The 27483-nt window shown below is 45.6% G+C and overlaps 1 protein-coding gene across 3 annotated transcripts in view; it reads right to left on the minus strand.

Moving 5' to 3' along the window:
- Positions 1 to 5034: 5034 nt before the first annotated feature.
- Positions 5035 to 27483, minus strand: part of SETDB1 (SET domain bifurcated histone lysine methyltransferase 1) — a 51381-nt gene continuing 28932 nt past the window's right edge. For 2 of the 3 annotated variants that reach the window (XM_063439807.1, XM_063439806.1), the window contains exons 14-22: positions 26592 to 26708; positions 25080 to 25249; positions 22587 to 23155; positions 17171 to 17196; positions 16929 to 17058; positions 15036 to 15192; positions 13943 to 14142; positions 6238 to 6326; positions 5035 to 5471 (exon numbers count right to left, since the gene is read on the minus strand). In XM_063439807.1, the coding sequence (XP_063295877.1) occupies positions 5354 to 5471; positions 6238 to 6326; positions 13943 to 14142; positions 15036 to 15192; positions 16929 to 17058; positions 17171 to 17196; positions 22587 to 23155; positions 25080 to 25249; positions 26592 to 26708 (1576 nt within the window). In that variant the 3' untranslated portion in view covers positions 5035 to 5353. The remainder of the gene's footprint in view (positions 5472 to 6237; positions 6327 to 13942; positions 14143 to 15035; positions 15193 to 16928; positions 17059 to 17170; positions 17197 to 22586; positions 23156 to 25079; positions 25250 to 26591; positions 26709 to 27483) is intronic. The other variant, XR_010086302.1, reaches the window with a different exon arrangement.

Raw genomic sequence — 27483 nt, forward strand, 5'->3', positions numbered from 1 at the left:
GTCGGTGTCTCCGAACCAGAGACTAGTTTCAATAGTATCCCACAACAAACCAGGGCCATCGTAGTCTTCCCCCTCAATACACTTGTACTCGATCAGCCATGGGTAGAGGTGGTAAGCATGCCACCGCAGGGCCCGATAGGAATCATCCAGCCACACCTCAGTCTCAACTAGCGTCTCCAGTTCGCTTACCCATTCCTCTGAGGGCTGGTTTCCCAATAATGGCATCCGCAGCTCTAGTTGTTCTGCTTGGCGCTGGTTAGTGGTCAGGATTTCCTCGAACCGGAAGGGTCGAATTTCGTCGATGTCCTCCTTCCAGAGATCAGTACGAAGCGCCACCCTCCACTCTGTCTCTTTTTCCTCTGGGATAGGATACTCCATACTGCGCATCACATCCTGTAGTCGCTGCTGGAGCCTGGCATCAAAGGGAGATACTGCACGGCCTTCCATCTCTGAAGTAGTGCTGGTTTTCCCAAGGCTAGGAAGCCATCCCACCGCTGCCACCAATGTAACGGATCACCTGGCACCCCGACTGGGTACCTCCGTTGATGGATGCTCCTAGCGCTTCTTGAGGATTCCAAGCACTCTAGCCGACAACACAACCACCACAGGACGAACCTCTCTTCCTTCCAGAGCGAAGCAGGAACGAGCTCTTAAAAGAGCTTAGGAGTGATTATAGCAAGGGAATATGCAGAGCATAGCAATCCCTTGTAGCAGATTCCCCCAATAAGAGACAGGACTCCAAATTGAGGGTGAAGTAGAACTGACAAAATCTTTATTTTACTTGGGACCAGCCCATTTGGTCATTACATTAACATTGCTGTGAAAACTCAATAAAATTACAAACAGTCAAATCATAGCCGGCAACATTCAGTGACTTATTATAACATAATTACATATTTATAAATAGGTGGGGAAGACCATAATTAACACAAATGTCTCTCCTGCATGCAGAATTAGCGATATGCAAATCTACCCGAATATGCAAATTACCAGTCTTGCTATTCAGGTAGTGCATATTACTGTTGCTACCAACAGAGGGCACTACACAAGCTCCATAGCCAAATCCACCTAAGGGGTAGCAATCCTCAGCAGTACAGGAGAGCAGGCAATACATCTCAGGGGCCATAGTCACATGGCAGGAGGCTGGCAATCAGTCTTCTCCAATGCCCAGTGGCAAGGCTGGTACCGCCACACACACCTTTCTTCCAGTCTTAACACATGATCTCGTGTCCTATGTAAAGTCCAGTTTATGAGTAGATTTCCACACAATGGAGGGTCAGCCCGGTCTACCCCTGCCACACTCCTTATAATTCAGCTGGCTATACACGGCTGCCTTGCTACATACTAGAGCTGAAGCAATCACGCCTAAAATGGCGGCCGCGCTTGATTTTACACAGCCTAGCAAAACACACCCGGCGAGAACAATGCCGGCCCCCCTTGAGCGACTACTACATAACGTGGATCTGCTTTTTGCAAGATTATGGGCAAAACTGGAGCCTCGTGGAGCGGAGACATCGCACCAGTTACAGGAGGAAGGTCACAGCACGAGGCCCACCGGGGATATAATACGTAAACGGTTAACTGCTAAAACGTCTTCTTATGCACAAAAATAATTGTGCTACTTGCTCTAAATGCAACCATTACCATTCAGAATTGGAAGGAAAAAAAAGCGCATTGTGCAAAAATGGCTGATTTTTTGTTGAAGTGAAGTGTAGTAGAATTCTCTGATAACATTCCATAAAGAAACACTTCAGGCGCTATAACCGTTACATCCCGCTGTAGTGGTTATAGTGCCCTCCCAGAATAATTTGTTAAACAGATTGCCAACTTACCTGAGTCCCCTGGTCACACTCTGTTCCTGGTTTCTCCTGCTGGAAATACTGGACGTCTTCCCTGAGCTAAGAACAGGGCAATATAGGGGCGGCTCTGCTTAGGTCGATGGAGCATCTGGAAACAGGCTGTGCAGCTGTGGGATTAAGGGAGAGCGCAAGGGCACCATAACAACTACAACAGGCTACAGTGGTTATGTTGCTTGGACTGTTCCTCTGCTGCAAATTAAAAAATAGTTTGCGAAATACATTTGTTCCTGCAATACGTACAGTTGCAGATCATGAAAGGCTGATCTACAGCAGAGATTAAGATCTTGTACTCCCATAATGCTTAGCCAGCCTGGGAAAGCATCAAAAAAGAGTTTTACCTCTGGAACAGCTATAGATCGGCTTTTGACCACCCTAACCAGTCTATAGCGTTACAAGAACTGCCACTCCTATGATGGATACTCGGCTAGTCGGCAAAACAGCATGTGAGTTACAGTCCTGCCAGAGATGGTAGACCAGCCCTAGGCTTCAAGGCTATTCCAATTTGTTGCAGGACTGCAACTTCCATAATTCCCAGCCAGCAGGTCTAAGCTTACAGGTAGTCCATTAGTACTAATAGAAATGTATTACAAAACAAAATATAAACTCAGAATTCTAAACTTAGGTAAAGGAATCCATAATGGTTTCTTGGCTGGTTTTAATGCTTCAAATTGAAAAAAAAATTTTTTTTTTTAAAGTTTAAAAGGACATTCAATTTTTACCTGCGTTTTTCCCACCCAAATACTAGTCTTGTATCCTTATAAAGGGAATGGTGTAGCATAAGCGAACAAAATGAAGGACACTTTGGAGACTGTTCATTAAATCCCCAACAGCAGCCAGATGTTGAGTTTTCAGAGTTTGGAGAGATTTTATATAGAACATCTGGCTGCTGTTGGGCATTTAATGAACAGTCCCCAAAGTGTCCTTATTTTTGTTCACTGCTCGTATTATTAAAGGATCACACCAAGCATAACCTCAACAGTCTGTGGTAGTGGATATGGTACCAACAGTGCCCATGTAAGTAGTCAAACGAGACTAGAGGGCCAGCTGAGGGGTCTGTGACTAGCTCCTAGTGGATCTCACACCACTGGCACACAGTTTGACGTCTTAAAGGAGTTGGATTGTTTCTTTAAAAGGACACTAACTGTTTTATCTCATTGCATTTTATACCATGGCAAAAAAAGAAGCAACAGCCAACACCCCCTTTCCTGCGCAAACAAAAAAAAAAACAATTTCCCAAAACACTTTGAATATTCAGACATCTGCCTAAGCGGTCACATCTAGGACCAGCCCTGTGCCATTATTCAGTCTAGAAATCTGTTATACATATAGCAAGCAGAGCACTTAATTCCTTGTACTTGTTTGTTTAACAGGGCTCCTATTACTGAAAGGTGAAACTCATACGCATTGAATTTCATTTGTCTCTTCAATTGTACATGTTGTATTGTTTAAACTACTGAAGAATATAGATACAAGAAAACAAGCCCTACAAATCACGTTGGTCATCCAGGGGCCAAGTTTATTAAGTATAACACTGTCTAACACCACAATGGATCAACAGTGGGGCATTCATTGCTTTTAGTGTACACATGGGTCTTACATTTGAAGGGGAAATTTGTAGAGTGAAACATTGCTGGACCTATTCATGTTCCAAACTACTACCTACCCATCTATGGAGCGTGACATTTGGAATTTATTGATTTGACTGGATCTGCTAATTATTTACTAGAGCACCTCTTCTGAGGCTCACATACTATGAGATCACTGGATAAGAAATATAAACCGATATATGAAAATTCCTTTAATATTAAATTAAACTTGGGAAGTTGTGCAGACAGTGAGTATATCTATATATACGGCTTCACCTTAGAGGAACACTAAACCGTTAGGAATACAACCCCCCCCCCCCCCCCCCCCTTTACGTATTAAATCCTTCTCTGATCATAATGAACATTATTAAAGGGACACTACAGCTTATTGAATTTGTTCTGGTGAGTAGAATCATTACCTTCAGGCTTTTTGCAGTAAACACACTGCCTTTTCAGAGAAAATGCAATGTTTACATTACAGTCTAGGGATACATCCACTGGCCATGCCTTATATGGCTGCTAGAGGTGCTTCCTGGGGCAGTGCTGCACAGTGTGACTGACATTCAGTGTCTCCTCCCTCTGCATGCAGACACTGAACTTACCTAATAGAGATTCATTGATTCAATTCATCTCTAAGAGGAGATGCTAATTGGCCAGGGCTGTGTTTGACTTGTGCTGGCTCTGTCCCTGATCTTCCTCCTTGACAAGTTCAGCCAATCCTATGGCATAGCATTGTGATTGGCTCCGAGAATCATTTCTGATGATGTCAACCAAGCAGGCAGATTAGGGGCAGAGGCAGCAGCTGCAGACTTGTCTACAAGTAAGATTTTACTATATTTAGGGATGCAATGGGGAGGGCGGAGGATGGGGGGGAGGGCGGAGGATGGGGGGGAGGGCGGAGGATGGGGGGGGAGGGCGGAGGATGGGGGGGGAGGGCGGAGGATGGGGGGGGAGGGCGGAGGATGGGGGGAGGGCGGAGGATGGGGGGAGGGCGGAGGATGGGGGGGGAGGGGGGTCAAGATGGTGGTTTTAACACTTTAGGGTCAGAAATACAAGTTTGTGTTCCTGACCCTATAGCAGTGGTGGTAACCTTGACACCATAAATAGATTCTGGACTACATTTCCCATGATGCTCAGTTAGCTTTTAGACTCTAATCATCACTGCTCTATATAGTTCCTTTAAACATAATATACATGGTGGTTTCTAGAAAGGGAAAATCAGCACCAATCATTAGGGCTGTGCAGCTGTCATTTGTATATTAAAGATTGGAGGGAATTGGTTTATTTAAATAATATGTCTAGTCAGGGTTGAAGGCAAAAGTGACAGACTGTAGTAATATTTAGACATAAATAAATGTAACTACCAGGTCTATTAGCTACTTCTATGCTCGATCTAAAACCAACCCCTTGAATTCATAAAGTTCTTTTTTAAGGCATTATGGTCGGTTAGCAAATCACATTTTAAGCAACCCTGCGCGGTGTCAACATTCCATAACTAAATAAACAACTAACATACAAAATATACATTAAACAGAATTTCTTCCCTTTCAACCTCAGCATTTCCCGAAAAAGAAAGCTGAAATTGATCATCTTTTTATAACGCCCAACTCTGGCAGGGATTAACCGGTTTTATTTCATACAGATTTATACAGTTTATTTAAACACAGACAAACATATATCAAACATTACACCTATAACTCTACAACTAAGAAGTTCGGTTTCTTTTCCATCCTTTGCAAAGTAGCTTGATGGGGTCATATGCAATAGGTCCGGAAAAAGTAAAAGATACAGTGGAGGGGCTCACAGTAGTGTACAGACCCAAAAATCTGCTGTAAACTGTAAAAGGGAGTGAGAGGTGGGGCATTTAACCTTTCAACTAGGTAGCCAAATGAATTGAGCTGCATGCCATTACAGAAGGCGACCTCTGCAGTCAGTAGATCCACAGCAGCATAACAGTTTCTTTCCTTCTACACTTCCAACCTCGTAGTTATAATCCCAGGTCAGCTCTGTGCCGGCTCTTATCCTCCTGCAAGAAGAAAAACAAGAGAGTCAGAGAGTGTTGCCTAGAATTGACATTATTCTTCTAAGCTGAAACCTTCCAGTAGCTAAGAAATTTAACACGGCGTAAAGCTGGGCTGTCCAACCTGCGGCCCTCCAGATGTTGCTGAACTACAACTCCCATGATTCTTTCAATGAAACCGATAGCCAGGGAATCATGGGAGTTGTAGTTCAGCAACATCTGGAGGGCCGCAGGAAGGACAGCCCTGGTATATAGAATGCTTGCCTTCAGACTAACGTGTGAACTGCTGGAATGCAAAGTGCATTTAAATCTTAAAGGGACACTGTAGGCACCCAGACCAACTCCACTTGTTTAAATTCATTAGACCAATATCGACGAATAAGTCAAATATATTGTGCATTTGGCTATTTTGCCCAAAGCTTTTAAAATTATCTTTGAATTTTCACCAATCCACATTTTTGTGAAAAATTTAATTGTCCTAGGTTTCCAGTGCTTTTTATTTTGTAATAACATGTATCTGTTTTTGTGTTTAGTTTAGTAAAAAGTTGGGCACAACTTTAACCCCTTAAGGACCAAACTTCTGGAATAAAAGGGAATCATGACATGTCACACATGTCATGTGTCCTTAAGGGGTTAAAAGGGGGAAGAAAGCCAAATTTTCATCCACTATTTAATTGTATCATTATCTCTTTACCCAAAGTACCCTTAGACCAGGCTGATGTGTATGAGATTTGCATGTTAACAATTTAACGGTAATATTAAACCTTCTTACTTGCTAGCAAAGAAAGCCACCCATGGAAAGCGCAGGTCATGTGTGTCCACAAACACATTCTGTACGAACAGGTTAGGGCTGCAGCTGTGCTGTAATGGGACAGAAGAGAGTCAGTTCGGAAACATATTGGGCTATATCAATATAGTAACTTCAAACCAGTTGTATATAAAAAAAGACAGGGCCGGCGCCACCTGTAAGGCGACCTAGGCAGCCGCCTAGGGCGCACCTTAGCAGGGGGCGTCGGATCCCTGTGCCCGGAGTACCCGCTGTGGCACCTCATGCTGCGCTGCCTGAGCGCTTTGGCAAGCCTCAGGCGGCGCAGCACTGCTCTATGGAGGGCGGGCGGGTTTGAGTGACCGGCAGGAGGGAAGCGCAGAGCGCTCCCTCCTGCCGGTCACTCTATGTAGAGTGGCCGGACGGCGCGGAACAGGAACTTCTGTTTCCTGTACCCGGCCGCCGGCGGAATGACAGGAAGTGAGCACCGGCGGCGGTCAGGTACAGGAAACAGAAGTTCCTGTCCCGCGTTCCGCACCGCCCTAGCCATGCTACATAGGCAGGAAGGAAGAGGAGGGTAAGGACCATTAGGGGAGGGGAGGGGGGGGAGCAAGGACCATTAGGGGAGGGGAGGGGGGGAGCAAGGACCATTAGGGGAGGGGAGGGGGGGAGCAAGGACCATTAGGGGAGGGGAGGGGGGGAGCAAGGACCATTAGGGGAGGGGAGGGGGGGAGCAAGGACCATTAGGGGAGGGGAGGGGGGGGGAGCAAGGACCATTAGGGGAGGGGAGGGGGGGGAGCAAGGACCATTAGGGGAGGGGAGGGGGGGAGCAAGGACCATTAGGGGAGGGGAGGGGGGGAGCAAGGACCATTAGGGGAGGGGAGGGGGGGGGAGCAAGGACCATTAGGGGAGGGGAGGGGGGGGAGCAAGGACCATTAGGGGAGGGGAGGGGGGGAGCAAGGACCATTAGGGGAGGGGAGGGGGGGAGCAAGGACCATTAGGGGGGGAGGGGGGAGCAAGGACCATTAGGGGGGAGGGGGGAGCAAGGACCATTAGGGGGAGGGGAGGGGGGGAGCAAGGACCATTAGGGGAGGGGAGGGGGGGAGCAAGGACCATTAGGGGAGGGGAGGGGGGGGAGCAAGGACCATTAGGGGAGGGGGGGAGCAAGGACCATTAGGGGAGGGAAGGGGGGGAGCAAGGACCATTAGGGGAGGGGAGGGGGGGGAGCAAGGACCATTAGGGGAGGGGAGGGGGGGGAGCAAGGACCATTAGGGGAGAGGAGGGGGGGAGCAAGGACCATTAGGGGAGGGGAGGGGGGGAGCAAGGACCATTAGGGGAGGGGAGGGGGGGAGCAAGGACCATTAGGGGAGGGGAGGGGGGAGCAAGGACCATTAGGGAGGGGAGGGGGGAGCAAGGACCATTAGGGAGGGGAGGGGGGAGCAAGGACCATTAGGGGAGGGAAGGGGGGAGCAAGGACCATTAGGGGAGGGGAGGGGGGGGGAGCAAGGACCATTAGGGGAGGGGAGGGGGGAGCAAGGACCATTAGGGGAGGCGAGGGGGGAGCAAGGACCATTAGGGGAGGGGAGGGGGGAGCAAGGACCATTAGGGGAGGGGAGGGGGGAGCAAGGACCATTAGGGGAGGGGAGGGGGGAGCAAGGACCATTAGGGGAGGGGAGGGGGGAGCAAGGACCATTAGGGGAGGGGGGGAGCAAGGACCATTAGGGGAGGGGGAGAGACTAAGGACCATTAGGGGAGGGGGAGAGACTAAGGACCATTAGGGGAGGAGGGGGAGCAAGGACCATTAGGGGAGGGGGGGGGGGTAAGGACCACTAGGGGAGGGGGGGGGGGGGTAAGGACCACTAGGGGAGGGGCGGGGGGTAAGGACCACTAGGGGAGGGGGGGGGGTAAGGACCACTAGGGGAGGGGGGGGGGGTAAGGACCACTAGGGGAGGGGCGGGGGGTAAGGACCACTAGGGGAGGGGGGGGGTAAGGACCACTAGGGGAGGGGGGAGCAAGGACCATTAGGGGAGGGGGGAGCAAGGACCATTAGGGGAGGGGGGAGCAAGGACCATTAGGGGAGGGGGGAGCAAGGACCATTAGGGGAGGGGGGAGCAAGGACCATTAGGGGAGGGGGGAGCAAGGACCATTAGGGGAGGGGGGAGCAAGGACCATTAGGGGAGGGGAGGTGGGGCAAGGACCATTAGGGGAGGGGAGGTGGGGCAAGGACCACTAGGGGAGGGGAGGTGGGGCAAGGACCACTAGGGGAGGGGAGGTGGGGCAAGGACCACTAGGGGAGGGGGGGGTAAGGACCACTAGGGGAGGGGGGGTGGTAAGGACCACTAGGGGAGGGGGGGTGGTAAGGACCACTAGGGGAGGGGGGGTGGTAAGGACCACTAGGGGAGGGGGGGTGGTAAGGACCACTAGGGGAGGGGGGGTGGTAAGGACCACTAGGGGAGGGGGGGTGGTAAGGACCACTAGGGGAGGGGGGGTGGTAAGGACCACTAGGGGAGGGGGGAGCAAGGACCATTAGGGGAGAGGAGGGGGGGAGCAAGGACCATTAGGGGAGGGGAGGGGGGAGCAAGGACCATTAGGGAGGGGAGGGGGGGAGCAAGGACCATTAGGGGGGGAGGGGGGGAGCAAGGACCATTAGGGGGGGAGGGGGGGAGCAAGGACCATTAGGGGGGGAGGGGGGGAGCAAGGACCATTAGGGGAGGGGAGAGCAAGGACCATTAGGGGAGGGGGGAGCAAGGACCATTAGGGGAGGGGGGAGCAAGGACCATTAGGGGAGGGGAGGTGGGGCAAGGACCATTAGGGGAGGGGAGGTGGGGCAAGGACCACTAGGGGAGGGGAGGTGGGGCAAGGACCACTAGGGGAGGGGAGGTGGGGCAAGGACCACTAGGGGAGGGGGGGGTAAGGACCACTAGGGGAGGGGGGGTGGTAAGGACCACTAGGGGAGGGGGGGTGGTAAGGACCACTAGGGGAGGGGGGGTGGTAAGGACCACTAGGGGAGGGGGGGTGGTAAGGACCACTAGGGGAGGGGGGAGCAAGGACCATTAGGGGAGAGGAGGGGGGGAGCAAGGACCATTAGGGGAGGGGAGGGGGGAGCAAGGACCATTAGGGAGGGGAGGGGGGAGCAAGGACCATTAGGGAGGGGAGGGGGGGAGCAAGGACCATTAGGGGGGGAGGGGGGGAGCAAGGACCATTAGGGGGGGAGGGGGGGAGCAAGGACCATTAGGGGGGGAGGGGGGGAGCAAGGACCATTAGGGGAGGGGAGGGGGGGAAGCAAGGACCATTAGGGGAGGGGAGGGGGGGAGCAAGGACCATTAGGGGGGGAGCAAGGACCATTAGGGGAGGGGAGGGGGGAGCAAGGACCATTAGGGGAGGGGGGGAGCAAGGACCATTAGGGGAGGGGGAGCAAGGACCATTAGGGGAGGGGGGAGCAAGGACCATTAGGGGAGGGGAGGGAGGAGCAAGGACCATTAGGGGAGGGGAGGGGGGGGAGCAAGGACCATTAGGGGGGGAGCAAGGACCATTAGGGGAGGGGAGGGGGGAGCAAGGACCATTAGGGGAGGGGAGGGGGGGGGAGCAAGGACCATTAGGGGGGGAGCAAGGACCATTAGGGGAGGGGAGGGGGGAGCAAGGACCATTAGGGGAGGGGGGGAGCAAGGACCATTAGGGGAGGGGGAGCAAGGACCATTAGGGGAGGGGGGAGCAAGGACCATTAGGGGAGGGGGGAGCAAGGACCATTAGGGGAGGGGAGGGGGGAGCAAGGACCATTAGGGGAGGGGGGGAGCAAGGACCATTAGGGGAGGGAGCAAGGACCATTAGGGGGGGAGGGGGGGAGCAAGGACCATTAGGGGAGGGGAGGGGGGAGCAAGGACCATTAGGGGAGGGGAGGGGGGAGCAAGGACCATTAGGGGAGGGGGAGCAAGGACCATTAGGGGAGGGGGGAGCAAGGACCATTAGGGGAGGGGAGGGGGGAGCAAGGACCATTAGGGGAGGGGGGGAGCAAGGACCATTAGGGGAGGGGGGAGACTAAGGACCATTAGGGGAGGAGGGGGAGCAAGGACCACTAGGGGAGGGGGGGGGGTAAGGACCACTAGGGGAGGGGGGGGTAAGGACCACTAGGGGGGGAGGGGGGGGGGGTAAGGACCACTAGGGGAGGGGGGGGTAAGGACCACTAGGGGAGGGGGGGGTAAGGACCACTAGGGGAGGGGGGGGGTAAGGACCACTAGGGGAGGGGGGGGGTAAGGACCACTAGGGGAGGGGGGGGTAAGGACCACTAGGGGGGGGGGGTAAGGACCACTAAGGGGGGGGGGTAAGGACCACTAGGGGAGGGGGGGTAAGGACCACTAGGGGAGGGAGGGGGGGGTAAGGACCACTAGGGGAGGGAGGGGGGGGGTAAGGACCACTAGGGGAGGGGAGGGGGGGGGGGGTAAGGACCACTAGGGGAGGGGAGTAAGGACCACTAAGGGGTTTGGGAGAGGGAGGATCACTAAGGGGGGGGGGAGGACCACCAAAGAGGGGGAAGGAGGGAGGACCAGTAAGGAGAGGGGAGGAGAAAGAGAGGGTAATGACCACTGGGGGGGGGGGGGTGAGGTGAAGGTCTACTAAGGGGTTTGGGAGAGGGAGGACCACTAAGGGGAGGGATGGAGGACCACTAAGGGGAGGGATGGAGGACCACTAAGGGGGAGAGGGGGGAGTGAGAAGACCACAAAGGGGGGACTGCAGAGGGACAGGGGGCCAAGGAGAGCACTAAGGGACTGAAGGGGAGAACACGGAGGGACAGGAGGGAAGGGGAAATCAATAATTGACAGGAGGGGAGAGCACTATGAAAATGTTTTAAATAAAGAGCTGCTCCCCTCTCAGTCCCTAGCCTACCCCTCAAATCCTCTCTTTTACACTACACACACACAAACATACAATGCATTCCTACTCACACACAGACACACCATGCACCCTTTACGTTCACACAAACACTCATTCTCTTAAACACAGAAACAAATCGCATCTCTTACACAATCAATGCACCCTTTACAGAAACACACCTTGCACCCCTTACACACACAGAAATATACAATGCATTCCTTACACGCAAACACACACTGCATCCCCTATAAACACACTACATCCCTTACACAAATTGGTATCCCTATACACTACATTCTATAAGAACACACACACATTGCATCCTCTACAATAACACAAACATCCCCTACACACATACACTCCACTTCCTGTGAGAGAACTCATGGGTGGGCATTGTAGGCATACTCACGGTCAAGCCCTGGGGCCCAAGACCTTGAGCTGTGTAAGGGGCCCAAGACCTTGAGCTGTGTAAGGGGCCCAAGACCTTGAGCTGTGTAAGGGGCCCAAGACCTTGAGCTGTGTAAGGGGCCCAAGACCTTGAGCTGTGTAAGGGGCCCAAGACCTTGAGCTGTGTACGGGGCCCAAGACCTTGAGCTGTGTAAGGGGCCCAAGACCTTGAGCTGTGTAAGGGGCCCAAGACCTTGAGCTGTGTAAGGGGCCCAAGACCTTGAGCTGTGTAAGGGGCCCAAGACCTTGAGCTGTGTAAGGGGCCCAAGACCTTGAGCTGTGTAAGGGGCCCAAGACCTTGAGCTGTGTAAGGGGCCCAAGACCTTGAGCTGTGTAAGGGGCCCAAGACCTTGAGCTGTGTAAGGGGCCCAAGACCTTGAGCTGTGTAAGGGGCCCAAGACCTTGAGCTGTGTAAGGGGCCCAAGACCTTGAGCTGTGTAAGGGGCCCAAGACCTTGAGCTGTGTAAGGGGCCCAAGACCTTGAGCTGTGTAAGGGGCCCAAGACCTTGAGCTGTGTAAGGGGCCCAAGACCTTGAGCTGTGTAAGGGGCCCAAGACCTTGAGCTGTGTAAGGGGCCCAAGACCTTGAGCTGTGTAAGGGGCCCAGACCTTGAGCTGTGTAAGGGGCCCAGACCTTGAGCTGTGTAAGGGGCCCTAAAAAATGGAGCTGCTTCCTGTGTGTTAATTGTTGTGAGCACTGTTAAAAACAGTCTCCAGAGAGCCTCTTCTACACCAGACCTGTGGAGCCAGACTGAGCCCACCATCAGCCTCTTGTCCTCATCTGGTGTTAAGTAGGCAATCCAATATATTATTAGTTGCACTAATCTCACATTAAATGGATACTATAGTCAACAGAAGCACTACTGCATAATGTAGTGGTTCTGGTGTCTATAACCCGTGCATGTAGGCTTTTTAATGTAAACACACTGTCTTTTCAGATAAGAGACACTTTGTGAAGACTGGCGTTGGCCCATATGGCAGAGCATATGGGAAGGGCATTGTGATGTCACATGGTGGGCAGGACATATAGGGGGGGGGGGAGGGGGGAGGCAGCAAAAAAAGGTTTTGCCTAGGGCGGCAAAAATCCTTGCACCGGCCCTGAAAACAGATGGGGCGTTTTACTCACCAATTAAATAACTACATTTAAACATTTCTATTTTAGATTACAGTAATGTCAGACAGCGCTCAGCGTAATATGCAGATCATTTAAAATCTAGTCGTTGGCTAGTCCAGCAAGTGCATTTTTCTGCTACGTTAAGATTTGTCAGGTTAAGATTATAGGCTTCCCAATGAGAAGCATCTGATTGGTTATTTCCACGTAAATAAACGGTTAGTCTCTTCCAAGGAATAAGGGGAAGGCTTGCCAATGCTGCGGCTTTTACAAGCTCTTGTAAGATATATCCCTAATGAATACATACACGAAAATGCATGCACGTATTCATTGGGGATACCCAATCAACTACATATTGACTTGCACCACTTTCGGCAGTGGAGTGTCCTTTAAAAACCCCAGATGGACTGCAAGCAGAGCTGAAAACGTTGGTCATCAGTAGTCATCCTTTTGCTGGGTTACATTATTTTGCCATTGTGTGAGGATAAAGTAATATAGGTTTACCAATATGTTTGTAGGGGATTTTGCCAGAACAATGTACACCCAACTAAAGGTAATTTTTCAATGGATGTGTATTGTAGATAACAGATTTATTATAAATACACTAGTTTCTAGAAGCTAAAGGATAGCTGATCCTCCAAAAATGAGATCCAGAATGAACAATTTGTTTGGTTCATTCATTAAATCAGTGGACATACCGGGGTGGGAATGTCTGCTTACAGCCTGTACTGGCTATAAATAAATAACAAGGATCAAACAAGTAAAGGCTACATGTACAGTAACACATTCTGAAAGTTAAAGGACTAGTGGTTTTTAAGCCCTGTGTCTGAAACCCAAAATTGGCTGTCCATTTGATTTCATTGGATCGCCTATAGGTGAAAGAAACATCAAATCCAACAAGCTCTAACTGGCGGCAATAAACAGGTTACTGTAGCAACAATCCCTTCATCTGTGCAATGGTTTAGCATAACTAATCACAATATTTATTCCACAAGATTAGAAGAATAGGCCACCTAGTCATCTACAAATTTGTGCCCCTGCGTCCAACAAACACAGTGTGAATACCCCAACACAGCATTGTTGCTTTCTCTTTGCGTCAGAGCTACAATCTTCCAAAACACTTGATTCTGATGTCAACAGTATAAATTGTTTAGTTATGTATCATTTAAATTCCTGAAATGCACATCATATGTGCTTTCTAGTTCTTCTCGTGGATTTAAGCCTGTAGTGCCGTTTATAAGCCAAAAGAGTGATGTCTATGTCCGCTGAATATAGTGGAACTTACATTCAAATATCGTCCTAGGTTCCCTTCCAGCTTTGCGTCAATAATGTAACAAGACTCCTCTCCATCATAGAACTGCCGTGTTGTCCTGCGCCCAAGGCCTCCCTCGACAGATGCCATATTAGATTTAATAGTGATACCGTGAGTTGACTTCAGGGCAAACCCGCGGGTGGATTTCACAGCCACTTGTCGTTTAACTGGGCCTGACCACAAACAAAGAAAAAACAAAAAAGATAAGTTCATCTTTCAGGCACAACTGTAATCATTTGATTAAATGATGTTGTAGAAAAATCAGTGGAGCATGTTAAACGTGACATTGTATTATGCTTAACACAGAATAAAACTAGGATCAGGAATCTATGGCACACAGGTCTTACCTGTTCCTAAACGTCTCTTAGAATTGCATTGGATCTCTGTTCTGTTTTTCAGAAACTAAACTTGAATTACTTAATAGAGTGATCAGGCCTTGAACTGCTGAATATTCTGGTGGCTATTTAACTCTCCAGATAATCGCTCACTGAACAGAAATAATGTCCCTTCATCCACAAAAGGTGAATAACAAGACAGTGTAATAGCAAAGGCAGGAGAGGCAAATCTAGTTAAGAGAATACCCCACTCCCAAAATGGTATTCACAAATCATATCAGTTTGCCCACTTCCAAAGGCTGCATCACAATGTCCATCAAGCACTGCAGGACACTGCAGGACACTGCATGCATGTATATGGAAGCTGGGGGGGAAATATAGCAATATTTTTACCATATGTTTGCAAACATTTTGCGATTCATGCATTACTACTCAACGTAAATTACGATTTTAATTAATAATGCATTTCCCATGTACTGACGACAATGGATAGACTATATAGTTGCTAGATATGTAAAAATCCCACGTTTCCATTGCCTGGCTGCCTTGTCTATCCTGTAGACTTTAGCTGTAGCAGTGAGCTTTGTCCAATACACGGTTTGTATTGAGGAATTAAATCTGGTGCCCTGATGTCACACACACACACACACACACACTCCCTGTATAAAGTGGACTTGTTACATATGGGAGGGCAAACTACATTAACAGATAAAGATGTATGATGCACTCACCGATATTGGCAGATATGTTCTTCTTTTCCTCTTCCTCGTCTGAGCCCGAGGAGATGGTCTGAATATCGTCGCTGTCATTGCCCGTGGCCTGTGCTGCCTGTTTCTTGCCACTGTTTGCCTCACTCTCCGAGCTGCTGGATAATGTCAGGATTTCCTTCTACAAAGAAAGGGTACTGGGTATAAAGAACTATAGAACAGATCGACTGATAATATTTCATCATTGGTGGAACAAACCGTAATAACTGCCTATATGTCATGCAGACGTTTTAAAATCTATTCAGCAGCTGGTTTTAACTAGAAAATAAATAAAGGATTTATGGTTAACCCGGAAACATCACGTGCTTCAGCAAAGGGGTCACACAACCATGTTTTTTCATTCTATTCACAGTGGAGTTTTGGAAGTTAAACAGCTGGGATCTCAGATTCTGATTGGCTGCTGACATCACACTCTCAGCAGCATTTTTGTTAAATTTTAATATTTGTCAGTGTGAGCATAAAATCACGCCATTCATAAAAAGTCTTTTGAAGATAAATTAAAGGAACACTAAAGCATTACGAATACACTTCTGTGTGCCTATTGCTTGAGAGTCCCTGACCCTCTCTAGTAGCCTTCTCATCCATTCGTTTTACTTACCTTTTTCCAGCCCCGGGTTTTACTTACCTTTTTCCAGCCCCAAGGCTCTCTCTGAGCCTCTTACCTCTCCACCTCCTGCGGCATCATGGAGAAGGCAGGGTCTCCTCCTTTGTGAGTCCAATCAAATGCTCCTCATAGAGGACCTAATGTGCATGTGCGAGCGCATCACATTTCCCTACAGCATAAAATTAGATCAAGGCTTTCCTGTGTGGGCTACAGTCATGTGACTGAATTTTACTGTGTTGCTGCAGCAGGATATGCCTCTAGTGGCTGTCACTGTGAGAGCTACTGGAGGAGTGTTTAACTCTGAAATGTAAACAACTGCTTCTTTAACTGCCACATCTTCAATCAGTGAAGCACAATTATATGCAACTGTTATTTATCTGTTGCAATTATGGTTTTAAACAGATTTATAGAAGAAAAGCTCAAGGTCCATCAGTATGTGCAAAGGATAAATAAGACTAAGTAAGGTTAACGTACTAGTTTTTATTTTACATTCACCATGTAAGGATAGAGACATAGAATATGACGGCAGATAAGAGCCATTCAGCCCATCTAGTCTGCCCAATTTTCTAAATACTTGCATTACTCTCTTAAAGCTAGGAGAGCCTTATGCCTATCCCACGCATGCTTAAACTCCCCCTCACTGTGTTAACATCTACCACTTCAGCTGGAAGGCTATTCCATGCATCCACTACCATTTTCAGTAAAGTAATCCTACCTGATATTTTTAAACCTTTGTCCCTCTAATTTTAGACTATGTCCTCTTGTTGTGGTGGTTTTTCTTTTTTTAAATATAGTCTCCTCCTTTACTGTGTTGATTCCCTTTATGTATTTAAAAGGTTTCTATCACATCCTCCCTGTCTCGTCTTTCCTACAAGCTATACCTGTTAAGATTCTTTCATCTTTCCTGGTAAGTTTTATCTTGTAAACCAGTTTAGTAGCCCTTCTCTGAACACTCTCTGAAGTATCAATATCCTTCTGGAGATACGGTCTCCAGTATCCACTGTTCTATCTAAACACACACTGACCCAAAGCACTAAGCAACCACTTAGAATTCAGCCATAAAGTGAACCTGCCATTTTCATTACGTTCATAAAGAAAGATTTTATACAAAAAAAAATTAAAATCCCAGTAACAGCTGCTTTGAAAATAAAGACATGCTACAGTGTATTGTGGTGCCAATGGTCCATGGGGTCTTTGGCACCAGTTGTGAGGTTGATCACTGCAGTAGGTTTTAATTATCTATTTATACTTACCGCTGGAGGTTGGGTATGGTTGGTCAGTCGCCTGATTTGGTGCATGGATGTTTTGGTCATAGGCCTCCTAACTCCTTCTGGCTTGGCTGGGGAAGGGTTATATCCGTACAGCCGTGTGCTGCCTCCAGCCCTGCAGACAAGAGCAAAGACTGAACATGGATATTCACACGCAATGTTTGGGAAAAGCAATCAGATGAAAGAAAAATAAAAAAAAAATATATGAAATGATATGTGATGCTTACCCCGCGGTCCGGTTTGAATCTTCAGCCTGAAAGGAAAGACATGTCTTTATTACATCAATAAAAGGATTAAAGAAACAACACACTCAGTAAAAATAAGACTAGCTACTCTGATTACATACTGTGTAAAAAACTTTCTATGTTCCAGAGCACCCTTAAGGGGACACTGTAGGCACTTTTACAACTTTGTTTTAATGAAGTTGTCATGGTGTCTGCAGTCCTGCCCCCTTCACCTACCCCTTTAAAACACTGTAGTAAATTAGAGGGCATGGAAGCACAGTCCAGGCACTCTAGTATGAGAGCCAGGAATCTTACTTCCTGGTTCTCATACCATAACATACCAGGCCATAACGCATGCACACACAGTGCCGTCACAGTCAGCCATAGAGAATCATTGTGTTAAATTATTCTCTATGGCAGAATTTAGGCACATCGTGGCGAGCATCGAACATGTGCCTTTGGTCCCCAATGCTCCTCTAATGATAAACATTGGATTGGACAGTCATCCTGGGAGGCATGTCTCCGGGAGGACATCACTTGAGGAGGAGGTTCCTGCTGTGCCGAGGGAGACTCTGTGCAGGAGAAAAGCCAAGTTATTTGTTTTAATTGTAATTATTTTTTTTATCTTCGACTCAAAAACTTATAGCTGCTTGTTATCCACACTGTACTGACTGTGGGTGTTCTGTATCCTACGAGTGCTGTATATGATGTAATTTCTGTTTTTGTGTGCTTGTTTTAAGAAATGTTCTCTCCAAGTGAGAAACAGAACATATGCTGTAATTTATGGAGAGAGATTGTAGAGCTCTTTCTAGTATAATTAATAAAGAGGCCATACATCGCCTTGCCTTGACTGGGATGCAAGTGAAAGGGTTACTCCAACATCCATGGCTTCTGCTTTTAGAATGGAGAAAGGAATCTGTATGCGAAGGGTTTCTGCTTTGAAAAATAAGATATTTGCAGTATTTTGCTGGGGAATAGTTGCACCCTAAACACATGTGGTTCGGGCAGCCCCAAACTCTGCTCCTGGCTGGCAAATGTTAAACCTGTGAAAAAAATATGTCTGTCGTCACCATACATTGCAGGTGACAGACATTACCTCCTACCCTTGCATCAAATTTCCACCATTCATCTGCAAGGAGAAGCTTCAATGCCTCCCTCCCAATTAGTGCAATCCAAGCCCTGCTGCATTTGGCAGCAGGGCTTGGATTCCCCCCCCCCCCCCCCCCCCCCTCTTTACTCTAATCCCTATCTTCCCTCTGACCTCCTCCACTACCTACCCGGCTTGGCTTGGAGCGCGCACACATGAGTGCTCTTAGCCAGTGAGAATGGTTTAATCAAATGCCTCTCCTTGACCATTTAGAGGAAATGAGTGACAAAACGTGATGGGAGGGAGCATAGTTCATTGCCTGGTGCTAGTTTCCAGGTAAGATTTAAACTAATTTTAGCGTGGGAACCTATTAACTAGTACCCATAGGACACCATACAAATTGTTGGAGTAACTCTTTAAAATATAAACAAACCGATTTAAAAATATTTTAATATTTTAATATTAGCTATTTGGTTGTGCTAAAAGTAAGGAAGTGACAGTTTCTCCTCAAAATTAAATTTAGTCCATCAAGTCTCACTCATCCTCAATTATACTCTGGGAATAACCAGTCTGTAGAAGAACACATTCCCCTCTGCAAGAAGTCACTGATTTAATGCCAGTAAATTAGCTACTGTTAGCGTTTCCAAACAGTACAGGAAGCTTCAATGGGTCATATTATTCCTCCAGACATTGACTAATATTTTAATGTCGGCTTTATATTACATTTATATACCTTTATTTTAGAAATATACTAATCTAATTTACTGTATGTGGGCATTATGCTGAAATGCAGACATTCTTTTTACATTGTTATTTTTAGTAAGCTGCACTGCTAGTAATGCTTTCAGAGTCTATACAAATAGCGATAAGCAGGATATCTGACCATTTTTATCTATTTTGTTCACATCTACTATAAACAACTACTGTTATATGAAATATTGCAGGATTAAGGACTAAAGATTTTTAATCACCCAAATGTTTTTTTTATGAAGGAAGAACAAATAAATAAAATAAAAATTACAATTGTGTAAACTTGCATAAATCTAATTTTGACATTTGTCTGCAAAGTAATTATACATAAAATCTCTGTATGATGATATGCTTATATGCTAGCTTATACATCCTTTGCTTCAAATACATGTTAATATTTTTTCAACTAAAAAGTGCTCGGCTGGGATGGGGTTAACGAACAGGGACATGATTGGAAGAGATGGTTCATGGAAACTCTGCATTGTTTCAGCACTAATCCTGGATGCAAGACGATCCAAGGCCTGGTGGACACAGGACACAGTATGTACACTGGGAGATGCGTGATGCAGCTTTATATACTTGTGGCTTAATGTGAAGTCTTTGCCTGGTTTACAGTAAGCCAATTTACCAAGCAGCATAACCACATGTTAATAATCACAATATTTGTGTGTTTTGTTTATCACACATGTGCCAGAGAGTTATAACAGTGAGAATTACTTAGTGAAGGTTACAGTACGGGTGATATTTGGGTGCCATGTGATGTACAATATTTAGGTCCTAAAATTTTCCGCTGGCTCAAACTACTGGTCATTATATGTCGTGTCCTGTTCTGCATTACTGTGGAATGAGTGATCGCAAATCATGTGTTCCTTCCAAGGGTTAAAATTTACAATTATACTCCAGGGAAAGAAAATGAGAAAAAGTCACAGTTCAGTTCTATAATTAAAAAAAAATATAAATCATAGGTTCCCAAATAATATTTTAAACCAATATATGGACAATAAATTCTTTGGCAGAATATGGATACATGTTATTTCTGTTCTATGTGCCCGGTTTCCAAACTGCAGGGTAAATTGTGGAGACTGTGCTATAATTTTTTAATATACTTTTTTTTGTGGCTGGCTGTCCGTGCGCTGTCACAGAAATATAAATCTTGTGGTCACTCCCTTCTACCTCCTAATGGCACCTACTGGGAACATAAAATGCTGCCTCTCAAGGTTTTGCACCTCCCCTACAAGTATGCCAAATTTGCTGCCACAGAATTGGAATCTGAATACATGGAGGTCAATCTACATATATTCCTTTGGTAAAATGAGAGATACTTATAGGTCACAGCCATTTGAGACAAGCAAGATTGTTCACTTAAAGGGACACTATAGGCATTGAAACAACTTTAGGTTAATATAGCCGTTTTTGTGTATAGATAATGCCACTGAAGTCTCACTGCTCAATCCTCTGCCATTGAGAATTTAAATCACTTTTGTTTCTGTTTATGCAGCTCTAGCCACACCTCCCCTGGCTGTGACTGACACAGCCTACATGAAAAAAAAAATTTTGTTCCATTTTCAAGCAGGTGTAACTTACTTAAGAAGTTTTTATCTCCTGCTCTGTAAATTTAATTTTAATCACACACAGGAGGCGGCAGGGTTTCAAAGGCTATCGACAGAGCAGGAGATAAGACCTTCTAAATTATGTGTGCAATAAATTAAGTGCAAACATTAGATCTCACTTTACAGGAAGTGTGTATGAAGGCTGTGTAAGTCACATGCAGGGAGATGTGACTAGGGCAGTATAAACAAAAAAGTGATTTAACTCCTAAATGGCAGAGACTGCAGAGACACTATCAAAACACCAAACCTGCTTTACTAAGCTAAAGATGTCTTGGTGCTTATAGTATCTATTTAAGTCAAAATTGTTGTGAAATCAAAGTGAATTTCAAATTTAAAGTGAAAAGAACAGAACTGGAAAAATTCTCTAAGTCGGCTATGCTTCAAGTTCAGCTACGTTGGCCTTAAATCTAAAACTCTTTCATTTCTCACTTTAGTGAATAACTCTGAAGGAATCAAGGAAATTATTTTATACCTTGACACTTTTTTTTTTTTTTTTTAAACCATTACTTATTTAATATAAGCAAAGATTAAATGCATCACAATAGGTGCATGTAGGTCCGCACACAGACAATCCTACATAATCCACAGAAAAATAATGTATATGAAAAGAGTGCATATTTATTGATAAAAACGTATGCACATCAAAGTGTAATTGTATCATGCGGTCACTGCAGCCCACATAGATGCTAAAGGTAGCACAGGCATATCACACCAAAACATTGTAGTACGCTGAGATGACACAAATTTCCCAGCACTGTTTTCGTGTGGATTATTAGGGATTACCCATGTGTGCGGACCTACATGCACCTATTGTGACACATTATTCATTTTTGGGAAAGGTTTAGCACCGTGGCAAGAATCCTGTTAATTTAACGATGAAATGACTCACAAGTACAAGCTAATATTTTTGGGGCATTTCTGAGATAATTTGGTGTTGCGGCTACACATGTGAATGGAATATTATTTCCTGTTCACACGGTCTTTAGTTATTAAAGATTCAATGCAACTTGCACACAGAGGAAAACATGAGAAGCATTAATAGATCATCCTGTGATGGGCACTACCATTGTCATTGCGAGACCTGCAGAGTGTGCCACAAACTCGCACTGCATGTGAGGGGATTATCCGTGTGGTTTCAAAGCAGATTATTTTACAAGTCATCGCACACCTGACACATGTGGCTGTCAGTAGAGGGGTTAAAGGAACACTCCAAGAACCAGCCATAGTAGTTATGGTGCCTGGCTCCCTCCTAAAGTAAGTTGCCGAACCATTTTAGAACAGTTTAACAACTTACTTTTTTCAAATCAAGCACCCGCATATGCATTCTTGCTACTGGATTCTCCAATGAACTTGGCAATAAAACTCTCAATGGCTGAGAGCGTCCACTCAGCTCTGCCAGGCAGTGAGTGCAGTCTTGGATTGACATGGTTTAATGAAGACATGCAGCTCCTGCAGGGGAAGACCAGATGAGGCATGAGGCCCAGGGGACTCAAAGTTGTCAAAATATTCCAAAATACTTTGAAGAATTATTTTGGGAGGACACTCATGCCACAGTAACCGTTTCAGGCGACTCTAATGGTTACGGAGTTGGGAGTGTTCCTTGCAGTTTTATAACTGAATAGCTCCACGCCCTTATGCTTCACCCACTCCTCTTCTCCTGACGAATCAATTGCTACCATTCTGCCCATTTACCAAGTGCATGTTGCAGTTGGGGGGTCTGTTGCGGGGAGTAATAGTTACAGATAACTTTAAGCATAGGACTTTAAAACTTTGAGGCTGGATTACTCTATTTTTTTTCTGCATGCTACTTTCAGATTAAGGACATTACAAACCATGCATAAAAAGAAGTACATTTGGACATTGAATGACCATCATCTGCAATTTCTAAAATTGCAAATGTTCAGATGTTAACCCACACAAACCTAATGAAATTTGCATTTGGTAGAATTTAATTGCGTAGAAAAAGTCTCACCTTAACATTCTCTTCTTTCACTGCAACTTTCGAAGAGGGATCCACACTAGGAGGATTTCCCTTATCTGTCGCTGGTGTTTCTCCCAGCCGTAAAGAAGATCTACTGTCTGAGTCCATAAAAGAGTCTGCCATAGTGTTCGAGCTTAACCATGAAGCCACCTTGTTTTTGGAAGTCTCCTCAGGCAGTTTGCAGTCATTGGTCTCCTCTTGACTGGTCTGCCTGGCTAGAGCAGAGTCCTTGGAAGCAGTCTCTGATGTGCCATTTTCTTTCTGACCCCTTGTTTGCCTACGGGTGGCATAACTTCGCCACACAGAATTAGTGGTAATGTCTTCATTCTTACCAAAATTATCATCTGAGCTGTCATTGGACTCATCTTGGTCATCACTGCCACTGTTCTCCTCTTCGTCCTCCCTGAGGTCAACACCACTGCTATCAGACGGGGACTTGACATCACTCTCATAACCGTCTTTGTAGTTCTCCACACTCTCAATGTGGTCCAAATTAGCAAAGTACTCATCACCCATTTCTAGCCCTTCCTTATCTGCAAAGTCATCAGTCAGGATTTTACCTGTGCGGGAGAACAGGAGAGAGAAAGGACGGGACATGAAGAGTTTAACTATTGCAATAGAGTCCATCCAAACATCTAAACATGATCCAAAGTCCACTGCAGGTATTAAAGGGACACAATAGTCACCTGAACAACTTCAGCTTAATAAGGTTGTTCAGGTGAGATCTATAGCTCCCTGCAGCCTCTCTTCTGAGAAAATACAGTGTTTACATTCAAAGCTAGGAACACCTCCAGCTGCAGTCACTCAGACTGCCACCAGAGGGACTTCCGAGTTGATTGAGGCATAAAACTCCTCTCAATCCACTCAGATCTGCTGTCAGCAGACAGAGGGCAGCTCTGTGCACGAGCATTCTGTCTGCAGGCTGTCACGTGGGATTGAGAGCTGACAGGCTAGAGGAGCTGACAGGATGAAGACCTGAGACTGAGCAGGAGGGGAGGATTCAAACTGTAAGTGAGTGAGTGAGTGAGTGTGGGTGGGTGGCTGAGGTTGAGAGGGAGGAAGAGAGAGATAGAAAGGCATAGAGAGATAGAAAGGCATAGAGAGATAGAAAGGCATAGAGAGATATATTGATAGATAGAGATAGAGATATAAATAGATAGAAAGAAGTAGAAATAGTGTGTATGTGTGTTTAAAGGAACACTATAATCACCTAAATTACTTTAGCTAAATAAAGCAGTTTTAGTGTATAGATCATTCCCCTGCAATTTCACTGCTCAATTCACTGTCATTTAGGAGTTAAATCACTTTGTTTCTGTTTATGCAGCCCTAGCCACACCTCCCCTGGCTATGATTGACAGAGCCTGCATGAAAAGAAAAACTGGTTTCACTTTCAAACAGATGTAATTTACCTTAAATAATTGTATCTCAATCTCTAAATTGAACTTTGATCACATACAGGAGGCTCTTGCAGGGTCTAGCAAGCTATTAACATAGCAGGGGATAAGAAAATGTCAATTAAACAGAACTTGCCATAAAGAAAGCCTAAATAGGGCTCTCTTTACAGGAAGTGTTTATGGAAGGCTGTGCAAGTCACATGCAGGGAGGTGTGACTAGGGTTCATAAACAAAGGGATTTAACTCCTAAATGGCAGAGGATTGAGCAGTAAGACTGCAGGGGCACGTTCTATACACTAAAACTGCTACATTAAGCTAAAGTTGTTCAGGTGACTATAGTGTCCCTTTAACAATATTTATTTAAATTGTGTGTGTGTGTGTGTGTGTTTGTATGCAAACATTATGTATAGAGAAATCTCTATATATAGTGTTTGCACACAAAGTTTGCACTATGAGGGTTGCCGTAGGAGGGGTGCTGTCAGTCAGCTCAGTTCGCAAAAGCGCATTCCGCGCACATGCGCGGTAGAGGCGCTGAGTTCATTCATAGGGCGGCATTTAATGCCAATTTATGAAGAACGCGATTGGTGCAGCGCAAAGCCACGCATGCGCACCACATCGCCATGACGCCTCTCTGAGAGAAGCGTCTGATTGAGCGCCACGATTTCGTCATTTTGACGAAAAAGGGGTCGTGGCATGGTGGGGAGCTCGGCGCTGGAACAGAGGTAAGTTTTTAATATATAAAAGCTTCGAAAATTGTTTTTATTTACTGAAAGTTCGTATAAAAGCAAGAAGGAAGGCTGGGGGACCTGTCTTTCTTGCTTTTATATGTAGACTATAGTGTCCCTATCCCCTGAGTGACGGACCTTGTCCGTCACTCGTCATTAAGGGGTTAAAAAGGATCAATACAAACAATACTTAAAAAAAAAAAACTTAAATAGAAAAATGTAAAGTACATCATCTCAGATTATTTCCCTTCAATGACACAGTAACTCCATTATATATCGTATCTCACTCAATGGAAATTTATATTGTCAACAGTAGACTGTCCCTAAAAGGGTTTACCCATCGGTCTCAAGACGTTCCAACATACCTGCGTAAATACAGACAAACGAGCCCTTGGCTATATCATCCAGACATCGAATCCCCCAGCCCTTGTTTTGGGTTTTGAAGAGCTGAAGACGTACTTGGAGTCCATGTTGGACTAAACGGTTGTTACACATATTCAGATTGCATTTACACATCTTGTTGCACTCGTACACCCTGCACAGAGGGGAAGACATTTCAAGTTTAGGACACAGACATTTTTAAACCACAAGGACATAGATACTAAACATAGTGAAGTTTAAAATAAAGGCAAGATAAAAGCTTTGATTAGAAAATGTACGTCATGTGAATATCACTTTCCTCCCGATGGCCGTTGCAACAGCAACGATAATATCCCAGAATGTTTAGCACACAGTGACACCCTATGCATTGTGGGAGCACACAAACAGTGGCCATTGGATTCACATTTGCATTCTTATTATAGTTGTGGCTTAGCAGAAATTATTTTCTGAAGAGTAGGGGGTTAGATTATGGGTAACAATAAAACAAAGCATTTTGCCAGCAATTTAGATCACAATGTTTGAATTAAAGATTATCCCCTTCAAAAAGTCACCACTTATTTTAAAGCCATAAATGCTTTAAACAAATCTGGAGCAATTTGGAGAAAAGGTGATATTCCACCGAGTTCCATGGGCATTACTCCACTTTTCCCCAGAACTTCCTTAAATCAAGTTTTTATTTGGTTGCTGCTGTATCTTTACTAACTGTATAGGCTTCATTTCCACGTTACACTTTGAGATTCATTAGCTTTATCTGCTGTGTAACTTGGTTAAAGGGACACTGTTACCAAAATAATAACCACTGTTTAGTAGATATACCGCAAATGAAAACTTGCATTGCATTTAATTATGCATTCATTTCGTTGAGTGTGTATCTAATACCAGCTTGTAAAAGCTGCAGTACTCTTGTCTGCAGGCTTTGCAAGCCCTCCCCTTCTAACCCCGCCCAGATTTTCTGTGGCTGTCCAATCGCAGACTTTCCAATGCAGCTCATTGAGTAGTCTTGTAGTAGTCTTAGGTGCCCTGGGCAATTAATTTCATTGCAACTAAACTCACTGAACCATGAAGTAACAGGACCGGTTTTCTGCTTGAAAATCCAGGGCAGGTGGGTGGTTATAATTCATTTCTATTAAAAATTGTTTTCCATTTAAAAAAAATAAAAAAATAAAAAGGACACTTTTCACACAGATAATTTCCGGAAGTTAAAGTGCGTAAGGGGTCCGGAGTGTCCCTTTGATGGATGATGTTAGTCTGTGGTCATGTTAATCTTTGTGAATTTTGGGGAGAAAAGGAAGGCTTTAATAAAAAAAAATAAAAAATAAAGTCACTGGCACAAATTAACTTTGTGGCTAGTTCTCAGAGAGCTTACAGATGGGTTGTAAGATAAAATATTATCTTATCAGAGCATCTCATTTTAAACAGGGCATATTTTGAAAAAGCAAAGAACCCTCCAGGCAGCTTTAAACACGCAAAGACCAGGTGAATGTATCTGTTCTTACCCTGTGGGAAGGCACTCATCCAGACGCTTGTGTAAGTACCCAGCGGAGTGGTTCATCTGAGCTCCCGGCGTGCAGCCTGTGGCCTGGATAGTCAGTTGGTGACAAGCACATTTGGACCTGAAACAAAACATTCTCTATAGTTAAGACTCGAAAAGATAAGCAGTAGTAGGATTCAAAGAGGATACAGCACTTTCCCAAATGCTATATTGTTTAGTTGTGTGTAATTAATAAATGTATGATTAAAGATATACATTAAACATGAACATATTAGAAGGATTGTTCTCCCATCAGAATGAGCAGCTTCAGCCATAGTCTAATAAAGCTGTCCCTGCACTTTACAGTAAGCGGACCGGTGCTGCCATCTGTAGGAGGAGTTATTGGAGGAGAGGATTTTTTTTTTATTTTATTTTTTTATACTGATTTTGCCCCACGTGTCACTGAACTCAGTCCTGCTGAAATAAGGTAGCCCTTACCTGTCCAATGAAGCACCTTTTAAAAAGAATGAGTTAGAATGATTTTATTTTTTTTCTCATTTAAAAACGTATTGTTGTAGGATTCAGTTAATGTAACAGACATAATAAGGTCCGTACCGTGTATAACTGCACATTAGTGCCTACAAAATGTATCATTTAAAACAAAATACAACTTAAAAAAAATCAAAGAAGACAGCATATTTTGAAAGCAAAAAAGTGCTTAGTAAACCAGACATCAAGAACCAACCATGGATTTTACCATTTGTCTACAAATTGAGATATCAATTAAAGGCTTTCTCCACATTTTTTTTTTTTATCTGTGAATAATGCCTCATTGGCATTATTCTTCAGGGTCCCCACCAAAAGAACGATTGCAAAGCATTTTAAAATAAGGCTTTACTACCCTTAATGCAGCACTG

This window comes from Pelobates fuscus, chromosome 13 (assembly GCF_036172605.1).
Source record: "Pelobates fuscus isolate aPelFus1 chromosome 13, aPelFus1.pri, whole genome shotgun sequence".
In the NCBI taxonomy this organism is placed as follows: domain Eukaryota; kingdom Metazoa; phylum Chordata; class Amphibia; order Anura; family Pelobatidae; genus Pelobates; species Pelobates fuscus.